Source organism: Oratosquilla oratoria, chromosome 11, assembly GCF_046742065.1.
Source record: "Oratosquilla oratoria isolate Oo_2021 chromosome 11, ASM4674206v1, whole genome shotgun sequence".
In the NCBI taxonomy this organism is placed as follows: Eukaryota; Metazoa; Arthropoda; class Malacostraca; order Stomatopoda; family Squillidae; genus Oratosquilla; species Oratosquilla oratoria.
Genome location: NC_134787.1, coordinates 35522714 through 35536381, shown reverse-complemented (window position 1 = coordinate 35536381; position 13668 = coordinate 35522714). Strand labels below are relative to the sequence as shown.

At 35.8% G+C, this 13668-nt stretch overlaps 1 protein-coding gene across 6 annotated transcripts in view; it reads left to right on the top strand.

Annotated features, from left to right (window-relative positions):
• LOC143029737 (alpha-tocopherol transfer protein-like) overlaps window positions 1–13668 on the top strand; it is a 94041-nt gene that overhangs the window by 50140 nt on the left and 30233 nt on the right. For all 6 annotated transcript variants that reach the window (XM_076192619.1, XM_076192617.1, XM_076192618.1 and 3 more), the window contains exon 4: window positions 9700–9850. In XM_076192619.1, coding sequence (XP_076048734.1) covers window positions 9700–9850 — 151 coding nt within the window. The remainder of the gene's footprint in view (window positions 1–9699; window positions 9851–13668) is intronic.

Sequence of the window (13668 nt, the reverse complement as noted above, 5' to 3'; positions counted from 1 at the left end):
AAAGAACGGAGTCAGAAAAAGAGAGATTCTATTGGAGAGTAGTGAATATGAAACTAAAGAAAGTCGACATACAAGAGAAAAACAAAAGGGAAACAGAGAACACAATGGAAGTGGCAGAAAACTAAGAGTGTCTTACACAAATATAGATGGATTAATTACAGGATTGAATGAGCTGAATGATTATTTGAAGGAAAAAGAACCAGACATAATGGGAATTGTAGAAACAAAATTAAAAGGTCCACTACCACCCAACAGTGTAGGACATGATGCATATAATTATTGGATTAGAAACAGAGTGAAAAAGGAAGGGGGTGGAGTTATGTTCCTGACTAAGAAGGATATAAACGTGAAGTGTGTCACATATGGAAAGAATACAGTAGAGATGATAATGATGGAAGTAGAAGACAGAGATAAGAAGAGCAGAAAGTTTGTGATAAATTATGTGCCCCCGAAAACAGCCTCATGGGAAGAGAGTGAACATAAAAGTATGTTAGAGGACACAAAGATAGCAGTAAACAAGATAATGGAAGAGGGAGGAAGAATAGTTATGATGGGTGACTTTAATTGCAAAGAAATCTGCTGGGAAGAAATGACAGTAAAGGGTGGAGACGGCTCATGGGGAAACGCTCTACTTGAGATGGTTACTGACCATACAATGACACAATGGATACAGGAGAACACTAGGTATAGAAATGAAGAAGAGCCATCGAGACTAGACCTAATAATTACATCTGAACCTAGAATAGTGGACAAAATTGAATATAAAACACCAATAAGTAAAAGTGACCACATATTGATTGAACTGGAACTTAATGAAGAAAAATATATGAAAAGAAATGAACAATATAGAAAAGGAAGAATGATGTATGAAAAAACAAACTTTGATAAAATAAGAGAATTCTTTCAAAAGGAAAACTGGGAAGAAATATACAAAGAAGAAACAACAGTAGAAGAGAAATGGAATATTTTGACAAAAATTTACAAAAAAGGAGTGGAAAAGTATGTCCCAAGACAAAAACAAGGAAAAGAATATGTAAAATGCTGGTACAACAAAAGTTGTAGGGAGTTAAAAGACAAAAGAGACAAAGCCTGGACCAGATGGAAAAAAGACAGAAGACCTGAAAAATGGAAAATATATACCTGTTATAGAAATGAATATGTACAAACGTGCAGAGAGGAAAAGAGAAAATATGAAAAAGATGTCATAGAAAAGTGTAAAGATCAACCAAATCTATTCTACAGATTTGTAAACAATAAACTGAAAAACAAACAAGACTTGGAGAAATTTAGACAAGAGGGAGTTGAATACACTGAGGAAATGGAAATGGCGGAAATTATGAACAAACATTTTAAATCAGTGTTTACAAGGGAGAACATACAACCTGAAGAGAACTAATGGAAAGAGAAAGTCCCCCCTATGGAAGAAATAGAAGTAACAAAGAATGAAATATTAACACACTTGAGTAATCTTGATGTCAGAAAATCGCATGGACCAGATGAAATAGCAAACTGGATACTGAAAGAATGCAGGAATGAACTGGCAGACAAAATACATAGCATACTAAACAGTTCCTTGAAAGAAGGAAAAGTTCCATAAGATTGGAAAAAAGCAAATATAGTACCTATATATAAAGGAGGAAATAAAGAAGAACCTACCAACTATAGACCAGTCTCTCTAACAAGTACAATAGCAAAAATTTGTGAAAGAATTATCAAAAGTAGATGGGTAAAATATTTAGAAAAAAACAAAGTGTTAAATCCAAGGCAATTTGGATTCAGACAAGGACGATCATGCGTCACCAATTTAATATGTTTCTATTCAAGGCTAATAGATATAATACAAGAAAGAGATGGATGGGCGGACTGTGCATTTCTAGACCTAAAGAAAGCTTTTGACAAAGTACCACATAAGAAGTTGCTTAAGAAATTAGAAACTGAAGGAGGAATACAGGGCAAACTACTAAATTGGATGGAAGACTTTTTGCAAGAAAGAAAAATGAGAGTAGTGATAAGAGACCAGCACTCAAAATGGGATGAAGTAATAAGCGGTATTCCGCAGGGAACAGTTCTGGCCCCAATAATGTTTGCTATATATATTAATGATATGGATGAAGGAATTGAAAGCTATATGAGCTTCTTTGCAGATGATGCAAAACTACTGAAAAGAGTGAAAACTGAAGAAGATTGTGAATCACTACAGAGAGATCTAAATAAAGTACAGGAATGGAGTAGGAAGTGGGAGATGGAGTTCAATACAAAAAAGTGTAGTATAATGGAATTTGGAAAAAGCAAAAACAGAATAACAGGAGCATATAATTTGGGAGAAGAAGGAATAGATAAAGTAGAAAATGAGAAGGACCTGGGAGTCATTGTTATGAATAATATGTCACCTGAGAAACATATAAATAAGATTTTTGGAGAAACTTATAATTTAATAAGAACAATCAAAGTTGCATTTACATACCTGGATGAAGAAATGGTGAAGAAAATCCTAATCACCCTGATAAGACCAAGATTGGAATATGCAGCAACGATATGGTCACCAAGTACAAAAAAATGTATAAAAAAACTTGAAAGAATACAAAGAGCAATTACAAAATTGGCACCAACACTCTCAAAACTATCATATGAAGAGAGACTACAAAAACTTAAACTACAGACACTAGAGCAAAGAAGAGAGAGAGGAGATTTGATAGCTATTTACAGAATCATGAAAGGCATAGAAATTACTGATAGAGAGAATCTGATAAAATGGGATGACAGAAATACAAGAGGACACGGAAAGAAAATAAAAAAAGACAGCTATAGAAGAGATTTGAAAAAGAACAGCTTTCCTCACAGAGTAATAGACAGTTGGAACAAGTTAGATGAGAAAGTGGTGTGTGCAAAAACAATACATGAATTTAAAAATAGTTTAGATAAAATGAGATATGAAGACGGGACCCCACGAGCATAGCTCCCCTTCCCGTAAAATACAACTAGGTAAATACAACTAGGTAAATACACACGTACGTCGGATACACGGCGAAGATTGGAACTCCGGAAAAGAAGTGCAGCTTTCGTGGATCTCAACGATGATGGAGTACCTTGTTATATTAGTAGGGAATGGGGGAAAACTCGTGGTGTAGTGGGAAGGTAAAGAAATAGGATAAAGAGAGGGATTACTGAGGAAAATGGAAGGAAATGAGGAAGCGGATGAACGGGCCCCGGATCTTAGGAGAGGTGTAAACAAACGGGGCCAGAAAACACAGACGAGGAACAAGGAAGCAGATGTGTCAAGAGCAGAAATATAGATAATAACAGCTCAATGGAAAGAGAAGATAACTGCTTTTATGGATTTAATGAGGGAGGAGGTGACAACCTCTGCCGACTGGTAAATCTAAAGGAGAAACTAAAAAAAAAAAAAAAAAAAAAGGGAGGTTAGGTTTAACCAAGTAACTCTAGTTACTGAAGGAGTTAATAAACTGGAAGGACTAAAGAAAGGGAATCAAAATCTAACTAAAGAAATAGAAGAATTAAAAAAACAGTTAAAAGGAGTAAAGGAAGAGAATGAGGAATTAAAGAGGAATAATAAAGAAAATAAAGTCCATAGCAAAAGAGGTAAATGTTTGAAAAAAGTACAAGAGAACAATAAAATTGAATTTAGAGGTATAATGGAACAGCAGATGAAAGAACAAACTTAAGACACAGTTATTAAAGTGATAAAGGAGAAGGAGAATAGTAAGAGAATTAGCAGATAAAAAGAAATGTATAATTATATTAGGGATGGAAGAGAAGTATTATCTAAATAGGACTACAAGAATAAAGGAAGAAATGGAAAAAGTAAACAAGATATTAGAAGTAGCTCAATAAGATGAACCAGAAATAGGGAAACAAATAGAAGAAATTTATAGGCTCGGGAAATACAATACAGATAAGACCAGACCAATTAAGGTTAAATTCAAGTCACAAACGACAGCAGAGAATATCTTAGCAAAAACAGTGAGCAATATAAACAGGTATGGATAGAAATAGAAATTAAGAAAGAGGAAAGATAGGATGAGAAATCAAAAAGACTAGAAGCTAAGGAAAACTTAGAAAAGAACAGTCAGAAAAAGAGAAATTCTATTGGAGAGTAGTAAATATGAAAGTGAGGAAATGGTTTATAGCAGAGGAAAACGGAAGGGAAACGGAAAACACAATGGAAGTAGCAGAAAATTAAAAGTGTCTTACACAAATATAGTTGGCTTAATAACAGGCTTGAACGAATTGAATGACTATCTGAAGGAAAAAGAACCGTACGTAATGGGAATTGTAGAGACAAAATTGAAAGGTCAACTACCACCCAACAGTGTAGGACATGGTGCATATAATTATTGGATTAAAAACAGAGAGGTAAAACAAGGGGGCGGAGTTATGTTCCTGACTAAGAAGGATATAAATGTGAGGAATATCACATATGGAAAGAATAGTGTAGAGATTATTATGATGGAAGTGGAGGACAGGGATGGGAAGAGCAGGAAGTTTGTAGTAAATTATGTGCCTCCTAAAACAGCCTCGTGGGGAGAGAACACAGAAGTATGTTAGAAGACACAAGGATAACACTAAGATTTAATATTATTTGGAAAGAATTAAAAGTACGAATAACGTCCAAGTACCAGACTTCAGGAGAGCAAACTTTGACAACATAAAAACCTATTTGAAATTGAATATGAGATGTCATTTGGATGTTTCAGACATTGTTGAGTCTCGGTACGTGACCGGGGGTCAGGTCATGACTTGAGGTTGGGTCACGGAGGGTAATATGCATACCTTGGGTCAGGTCATTTGGGGGCGAGGGCTCAACAGACAAGTCTGCGATTTTGATGAAATGCACAAAATACATTTATCCCCCTGAAGTCAATACGGAGAGATAGTAATACTCCCAAATGGATGACGGACAGATTGAAACATGAGATCGGAATGAAAAGAGGACTTTACATAAAAATAAAAAACGGGGAAACACACCTTAGATCAAGATATAATGAAATGGCAAAGCTGGTTAAAAAGAACACATGTACAGTGAAACGTAATTATGAAATTAAGGTTGTTAGTCAAGCAAGATCCAACCCAAAGGGTTTCTTTCATCTCTATAGAACAAAAATAAAGAGAATAGGACCAATTAAAAATGATGAAAATGTCATGATAGAATTGGAGGAAAAAATGAGTGAGGAATTTAACCATTATTTTGTATTGGTGTTTATTAATGAGAGGTTAGATAAAGTACCTGACTGTGATCCAATTTTCAGAGGGAATGAAGAAAGTAGTCTATCTAATATCAGCATTAGTAAAGTAGAAGTAGTCAAGCAGATTGAAAGACTTAAAGCTACAAAATCCCAGGTCCAACGAAATTTTACTGAGAATGCTAAAGGAGTATAAATTTGAAATCTGCGACCAGTTAACTGAAATATTTAATAAATCAGTAGACACTGGTTTTGTACCTACGGTTTGGAGGCAAACAAACATTGTTCTTGTTTTTAAGAAGGGAGATAGATAGTCTACAGGCCAGTCAGTTTGACATCGGTTATAGGAAAAATGCTTGAATCAGTAATAGTAAATAGACTCAGAGAGCACATCGAAATACATAATCTAATTTGTGATTCACAGCATGGTTTCTCCAAGGGTAAGTCATGTGTGACTAATCTTCTATCCTTTTACACTAAAGTATATAAGGCGTCAGATAACAATGATAATTACGATATTATTTACCTTGACTTTAGCAAAGCGTTCGATAAAGTGCCACACCAGAGACTATCAAATAAAATCAAAGCCCATGGCATAGGAGGAAAAGTGTTGAATAGATTATAGCTTGGATTAGTAACAGAAAACAGCGGGTCACCACGAATGGAGTAAAATCTAGGTGGGGCAATGTTACTAGTGGGGTCACCCAGGGCTTGGTTTTGGGTCCCTTGTTATTCATTATGTACATTAACAACTTAGACGACAGGATAAATAGTGATGTTAGTAAGTTTGCGGACAACGCTAAAATAGGACGCCTAATTAGGTCAGGAGACAACACAGAGATTCTGCAGGATGATCTTAACAAATTGTTCACATGGTCGGTGAAATGGCAAATGAACTTCAATATCTCTAAGTGTAGCATGTTAAACATAGGGCTACACAACCCCGAAAATAGATACAGCTTAGATAACATTGTTTTAGAGAAAACGGAGTGAGAGAGAGACTTGGGGGTTCTAGTGAGTCCAGACCTTAAAACCAGGAAACAGTGGATTAGCGCCAGAAATAAAGCTAACAAAACATTAGGCTTCATTGCTAGGACAGTAACGAATAGAAGTGCAAAAGTAATTATTAAACTATCTAGTGAGAGTTAGACCCATCCTTGACTATGAAGTACAGTTTTGGTCTCCGTCCTACAGAATGGACATCAATTCACTAGAATCAGTACAGAGAAGAATGACCAAAATGATGCATGGACTCAGAAATTTGCCTTAGGAAGAGAGGCTTAGGCACCTTAACTTACACTCTCTGGAAAGATGCAGAGTGTGGGGTGATCTAATAGAGGTGTTCAAGTGGATCAAAGGCTTTAACAAGGGTGATGCAAACAAATTAATCATATTAAAACAACAGGGACTCAGTAATAGTTACAAACTGGACAAATATAGATTTAAAAAGGAAATAGGCAAGAATTGGTTTACTATTAGGGTGGTTGACGAATGGAATAAACTTAGTAACCATGTAGTAAGCACTGAAACTATCAGTTGTTTTAAGAAACGATTAGACAATGATTAGATGGGGATGACAACGATTAGATGGGGATGACCGGTGGTGATGGATACGGAGCTACATAGTGTAGGCCTTATGGTCTCTTGCAGTCTCCTTCATTCTTATGTTCTTATGTAAACAAGATAACGGAAGATGGAGGAAGAATAGTTATAATAGGTGACTTTAATTGTAAAGAAATCTGCTGGGAAGAGATGATAGTGAAGGGTGGAGACGACCTCTGGGGAAATGTACTACTTGATATGATTATAGAACATACAATGACGCAATGGATACAAGAGAATACTAGGTATAGAAATGAGGAAGAACCATCGAGACTGGACCTAATAATCACATCAGAACCCGAAATGGTGGACAAGATTGAATATAAGATGCCAATAAGTAAAAGTGACCACATATTGGTTTAACTGGAACTAAATGAGGATAAATACATGGAAAAAATGAACAATATAGAAAGGGAAGATTGATGTATGGAAAAACAAATTTTGAGAAAATAAGAGAGTTCTTTCAAAAAGCAGACTGGGAAAGGATACACAAGAAGGAAACAACAGTAGAAGAGAAATGGAATATTTTGACAAAAATTTATAAAGAAGGAGTGGAAAAGTATGTTCCAAGACAAAAAGAAGAAAAAGGATATGTAAAGTGGTACAACAAAAGATGTAGGGAGTTAAAAGACAAAAGAGGCAAAGCTTGGATAAAATGGAAAAAAGACAAAAGACCAGAAAAATGTAAAATATATACTAGTTATAGAAATGAATATGTACAAGTGCACAGAGCAGAAAAGAGAAAGTATGAAGTCATAGAAAAATGTAAAGATCAACCAAAACTTACAGATTTGTAAACAACAAACTGAAAAACAAATAAGAATTAGAGAAACTACGACAAGGAGCTGAATACACAGAGGAAATAGAAATGACAGAAATGAACAAGCATTTTAAATCCGTGTTTACAAGGGAGAACATACAACCCAGAGATATCAAGTGGGAGGAGAAAGTCCCCCCTATGAAAGAGATAGAGGTGACAAGGAATTAAATAAGGAATCACTTGAGTAATCTTAATGTCAGAAAATCGCATGGGCCAGATGAAATGGCAAACTGGATTTTGAGAGAATGCAGGAATAAACTAACAGACAAAATACATAGTCTAATAAGCAGTTCATTGAAAGAAGGAAAAGTTCCAGAAGATTGGAAAAGAGCAAATATAGTACCAATATATAAAGGGGGAAACAAGGAAGACCCCACTAACTATAGACCAGTCTCTCTTACAAGTATGATAGCTAAAATATGTGAAAGAATCATCAAAACTAGATGGGTAAGGCATCTGGAAAAAACAACATATTCAATCCAAGGCAATTTGGATTTAGACAAGGACGATCATGTGTCACAAACTTAATGTGTTTCTATTCAAGCCTAATAGATGTAATACAAGAAAGAGATGGATGGGCTGATTGTGCATTTCTAGACCTGAAAAAAGCTTTTGATAAAGTGCCACATAAAAGATTGCTAAAGAAATTTGAAACTGCAGGAGGAATACAGGGCAAACTGCTGAAGTGGATGGAAGACCTCTTGCATGAAAGAAAAATGAGTGGTGATAAGATTACAAAGGATTACAAAGGCGGAGCATGCCGACAGGAGACCTTTTGGTCCATATCTAGGTCGGATGGGAAAGAAAAAAAAATCAATAATAAAATAATAAATACAAACTATAATAATGTAAAAAATAAAATACATAAATAAATGCATAGTTATAGTTAAATAATAAACAAACAGGTAAATAGTAAATAATAATAAATTGACATATAACTAATAATAAATGAAAATCAAACAGACAAATGATAACAAAACACTCTAATTGGGATGAAGTGATTAGTGGAGTTCCACAAGGAACAGTTGTGGCCCCAATAATGTTTGCTATATATATTAAAGATATAGATGAAGGAATTGAAAGTTAAATGAGTTTCATTGCGGACGATGCAAAATTGTTGAAAAAGTGAACACTGTAGAAGATAGTCACTACAGAGTGGTCTCAATAAAGTATGGGAATGGAGTAGGAATTGGGAGATGGAATTCAATATTAAGAAGTGTAGTATAATGGAATTTGGAAAAAGTTAAAAAAGAATAGTGAGATCATATAAATTGGGAGAAGAAATTAAAAAAATAGAAAATGAGAAGGACCTGGGAGTCATTATTATAAATAATATGTCCCCTGGGAAACATATAAACAAAATTTTTGGAGAAACTTATAATTTAATAAGAACAAAGTGGCATTTACATACCTGGACAAAGAAATGGTGAAGAAAATAGTGGTCACTTTGATAAGACCAAGAATGGAGTGTGCAGCGACAACGTGGTCACCAAGTACAAAAAATGTATAACAAAACTTGAAAGAATACAAAGAGCAATTATGAAATTGGCACCAACACTCTCAGAACTATCATATGAAGAGAGACTAGCAAAACTTGAGCTACAGACATTAGAGCAAAGAAGAGGAGAGGAGACTTGATAACTATTTGTAGAATCATGAAAGGCATGGAAACTATTGATAGAGAGGATCTAATAAAATGGGATGGTAGAGATGCAAGAGGACACGGAAAGAAAATCAAGGAAGACAGTTATAGAAGAGACCTAAAAAAGAACAGCTTTCCCCACAGGGTAATAGATGTTTGGAACAAGTTAGATGAGAAAGTGGTGTGTGCAAAAACAATACACAAATTTAAAAACGGTCTAGATAAAACGAGATATGAAGACGGGACTCCACGAGCATAGCTCCCCTTCCCGTAAAATACAACTAGGTACAACTAAGTAAATACACACACACAGACATATTGTCAGTATCATCCATAATCTTGATTACCAGAAGATAACATTCTTTTTCACATGTCATTTTGGTGTAGAGGAAGGGTAACATACTAATCTTTTTCCCATGTCGTTATCTCATCAGATTCGGAGGTACCATCGGGCGAGGCTTGAGAACAAGGAGCTGTATGTCAATCTGACTCCAAGTGCTTTGGATCATGTTTGGCCTCTTCAGATGCAGACTGTTCTTCCTTTCCCAGATGTTAATGGAAGAACTGTCATTATCTTTAGGACAGGTGATATTATAGAGAATTGTTTGCTACATGGCACAAAATTGTAGTACAATGTGCCCAAGCTAAGTTCTTGTATTGTGTGTGTGTGTATATATATATATATTATATATATATATATATATATATATATATATATATGTATATATGTAATATATATATGTATATATATATATATATATATATATATATATATATGTGTGTGTGCATAAGTAACCACTAGGAAAAGTAAACTAATGAAGCAGAGCGCTTCGTATAATTATCTGCAGTGCACTGAAGATGTAGTTATACGAAAGCGCTCTGTTTCGTTAGTTTACTTGTCCTAGTGTTTACTTACGCATTTGTGAACACACGCTCAGAGTGTTTTTATTTGATATATATATATATATATATATATATATATATATACATACATATATATATATATATATATATATATATATATATATATATATATTTCATTAAATGAATGGGCAAGCTTGCTGTGACAAAGCTTCTTGCCAATCTTCTCTTTTTCATAAAGCAACTTTGCCTTCCATAGTCAGTTCAAGTATTTCGCCATATACCATTAGATAGAATTATAGGCATAGTCGAAAGCCAAAATGCGTTTTAGCACCTCCTGGTGCTTCTTCAGAGGTAAATGAAGGAATGGAGATTCCATGAAGATCAGGAACTTTTATACCCAGGGAAGTGGGTTAGATGGGAAGAAGGTGGATGGTGATTGGCTGGAATGGGTTTGTTCTCCCATTGGCTGAGTGGTGCGTGATGTCACCAGTCTACGCTCCGGTGCTGTAGTGGGAGGACTTCCTAATGCTGGGTCATGAGGCAGTAAAAGAGAGGAAGTGGAACTGGGCAGGGAAGTTAGTACGAATGACTGAAAAGCAATGGAGCAAGTGTGTTACTGAGTGGACACCACGAGATGGGAAGCGTGGCAGAGGGAGATCAGACAGAAAGTGGAGAATGAGATTGAGAAGTTTGCAGGAGTTATGTGGCAGAGGTTGGCATGGTCGTGTGAATCATGGAATGCTATGAAAGAGGCCTTTGTTCAACAGTGGACTCAGAATGGCTGATTTGATTTATATATATATATATATATATATATATATATATATATATATATATATGTGTGTGTGTGTATATATATACACACATATATATAAATATATATATATTTTTATACATATATATATTTATTTATATATATATATATATATATATATATATAAATGGAATATATTGATGGAAAACTACAATGAAGGGGTAAACAGGCATGTACCAAGACAAAAGCGAGAGAGAGAGTACATTAAATGTTGGTTCAACAAAAGATGCAGTGAGGCAAAAGACAGAAGGGACAAAGCTTGGAAAAAGTGGAGAAAAGACAAAAAACAAAGCAAATGGCAAATTTATGTTAACTATAGAAATGAGTATGTTAATGTGAGAAGAGAGGAGAAAAGGAACCATGAGAAGGATATTATAGACAAATGCAAAGAGCAACCCAAACTATTCTATCGGTATGTGAATGGTAAACTTAAAAACAAACAGGAATTGGTGAAACTATGCCAAGGAAATATAGAATACACAGAAGATTTAGAGATGGCCGAAGTCATGAACAATCACTTTAAATCTGTTTTCACCAGAGAGAAAATACCAAATTGTGACATAGACAAAAACAAGAAATCTCCCCTCATGAATGAGTTTACAGCATCACTAAAGGAAATATCAGAACATTTATCAAGGCTGGATGTCAGAAAATCACATGGCCCGGACGGTATTGCAAATTGGATTCTAAAGGAGTGCAAAGAAGAACTAACAGACAAAATACACATCTTAATAAACAGCTCACTCAAAGAAGGAAAGATACCCGAGGACTGGAAAAACGCTAACATTGTACCAATACACAAAGGAGGAAACAAAGAAGAACCCACCAACTATAGGCCAGTATCACTAACAAGCACCATAGCCAAAATTTGTGAGAAAATAATCAAGAATAGATGGGTAAAACATCTGGAAGACAATGACATATTAAACCCAAGACAATTCGGATTCAGACAAGGAAGATCATGCTCCACAAACTTAATATGCTTTTACTCAAGACTAATAGACATAGTGCAAGAAAGAAATGGATGGGCTGATTGTGCATTCCTAGACTTGCAAAAAGCCTTTGACAAAGTACCACACAGAAAACTACTAAAAAAACTGGAACACATAGGAGGAATACAGGGAAACCTACTAAAATGGATAGAGGACTTTCTGACTGGTAGAAAGATGAGAGTAGTGCTCAGAGAAAAATATTCAGACTGGAAAGAGGTGATCAGTGGAGTACCGCAAGGATCTGTGCTGGCACCAATAATGTTTGCTATCTATATGAATGACATGGATGAGGACGTGAACTGCTACATGAGCTTCTTTGCCGATGATGCCAAACTGCTAAGGAAAATAGAAACTGATGAGGACTGTGAAGCACTGCAAGCAGACCTAAATAGGGTATGGAACTGGAGTCAGAAATGGGAAGTGGACTTTAATACTAAGAAGTGTAGCATAATGGAGTTTGGAAAAAGCAAAAACAGAATATCAGGAAAATATACAATTGAAACCAAAGAAGTAAAGAAAGTAGGATCCGAAAAAGATTTGGGAGTAATTATCACGAACGACTTGTCCTATGATATACAGATTAACAAAATTGTCGGGGAGACTTACAACTTGCTAAGATCAATAAAAGTGGCGTTTACATACTTGGACGAAGACATGATGAAAAAAATATTGGTTACATTGATAAGGCCTAGATTAGAGTATGCAGCGACATTGTGGTCCCCCAGTACCAAAAAGAATATAAAGAAAATAGAAAGAATCCAAAGAGCAGCTACAAAAATGGCACCTGCACTTGCAAACCTATCATACGAAGAGAGATTGGCTAAACTGGAGTTACCGACACTGGAGCAAAGAAGAGAGAGAGGTGACCTATTGACCATCTACAGAATCATGAAAGGCACAGAGGTACTCGATAGTGAGAACTTACTTAACTGGGACAAAAGAAACACAAGAGGACATGGAAAGAAAATAAAAAAACATAGCTATAGAAGAGAACTGAAGAAAAACAGTTTTCCTCATAGAGTTTTGGACACTTGGAACAAACTGGACAATGGAATAGTATGCGCTAAAAACCATTCATGAGTTTAAAAACAAACTAGACACTGCAAGATACAAAGGCGGGACATCACGAGCATAGCTCCCCTTCCCGCAAAATACAACTAGGTAAATACAACTAGGTAAATACACACAGTAGGGTGAGTTCCTTAGTGCATTCCTAGGTACATCCCTCGGTGTCCTGACATATAGCCAGGACACTGAGGAATGCACCTAGCTCTGTATATATATATATATATATATATATATATATATACATACATACATACATACATACATATACCAAGGCTTTTTCCCCCTTACAACGGAGGTAGCCAAAAAGGGAAAGGCATAAAATCATTTCCACCCATATTCCATCCCTGAATACACTCCACACCCCTCCACCCTCCCTCTTATCTGAGCACCTCCTGGATGACGGGTCATCCCTGCACCTTGTCCACTGCCCTGGGTCAGAAGCAGTGTCGCAAGACACAGCACATCCACAGCAAGGCCGCTTCATTAAATCGGCGACCCCCCTCTCCATCCCCCCATTGCATAAAAGGAGAGGACGGGATGAAATCCCTTTGGGCTGCGTCAAATTTTGCTCACACATACTACCTCACCTCCCATCCCCCCGCCCATTCCACCTCATGCAATCACAACATCATCCATATACAACCATTCTCCATTCACCCGTCTTC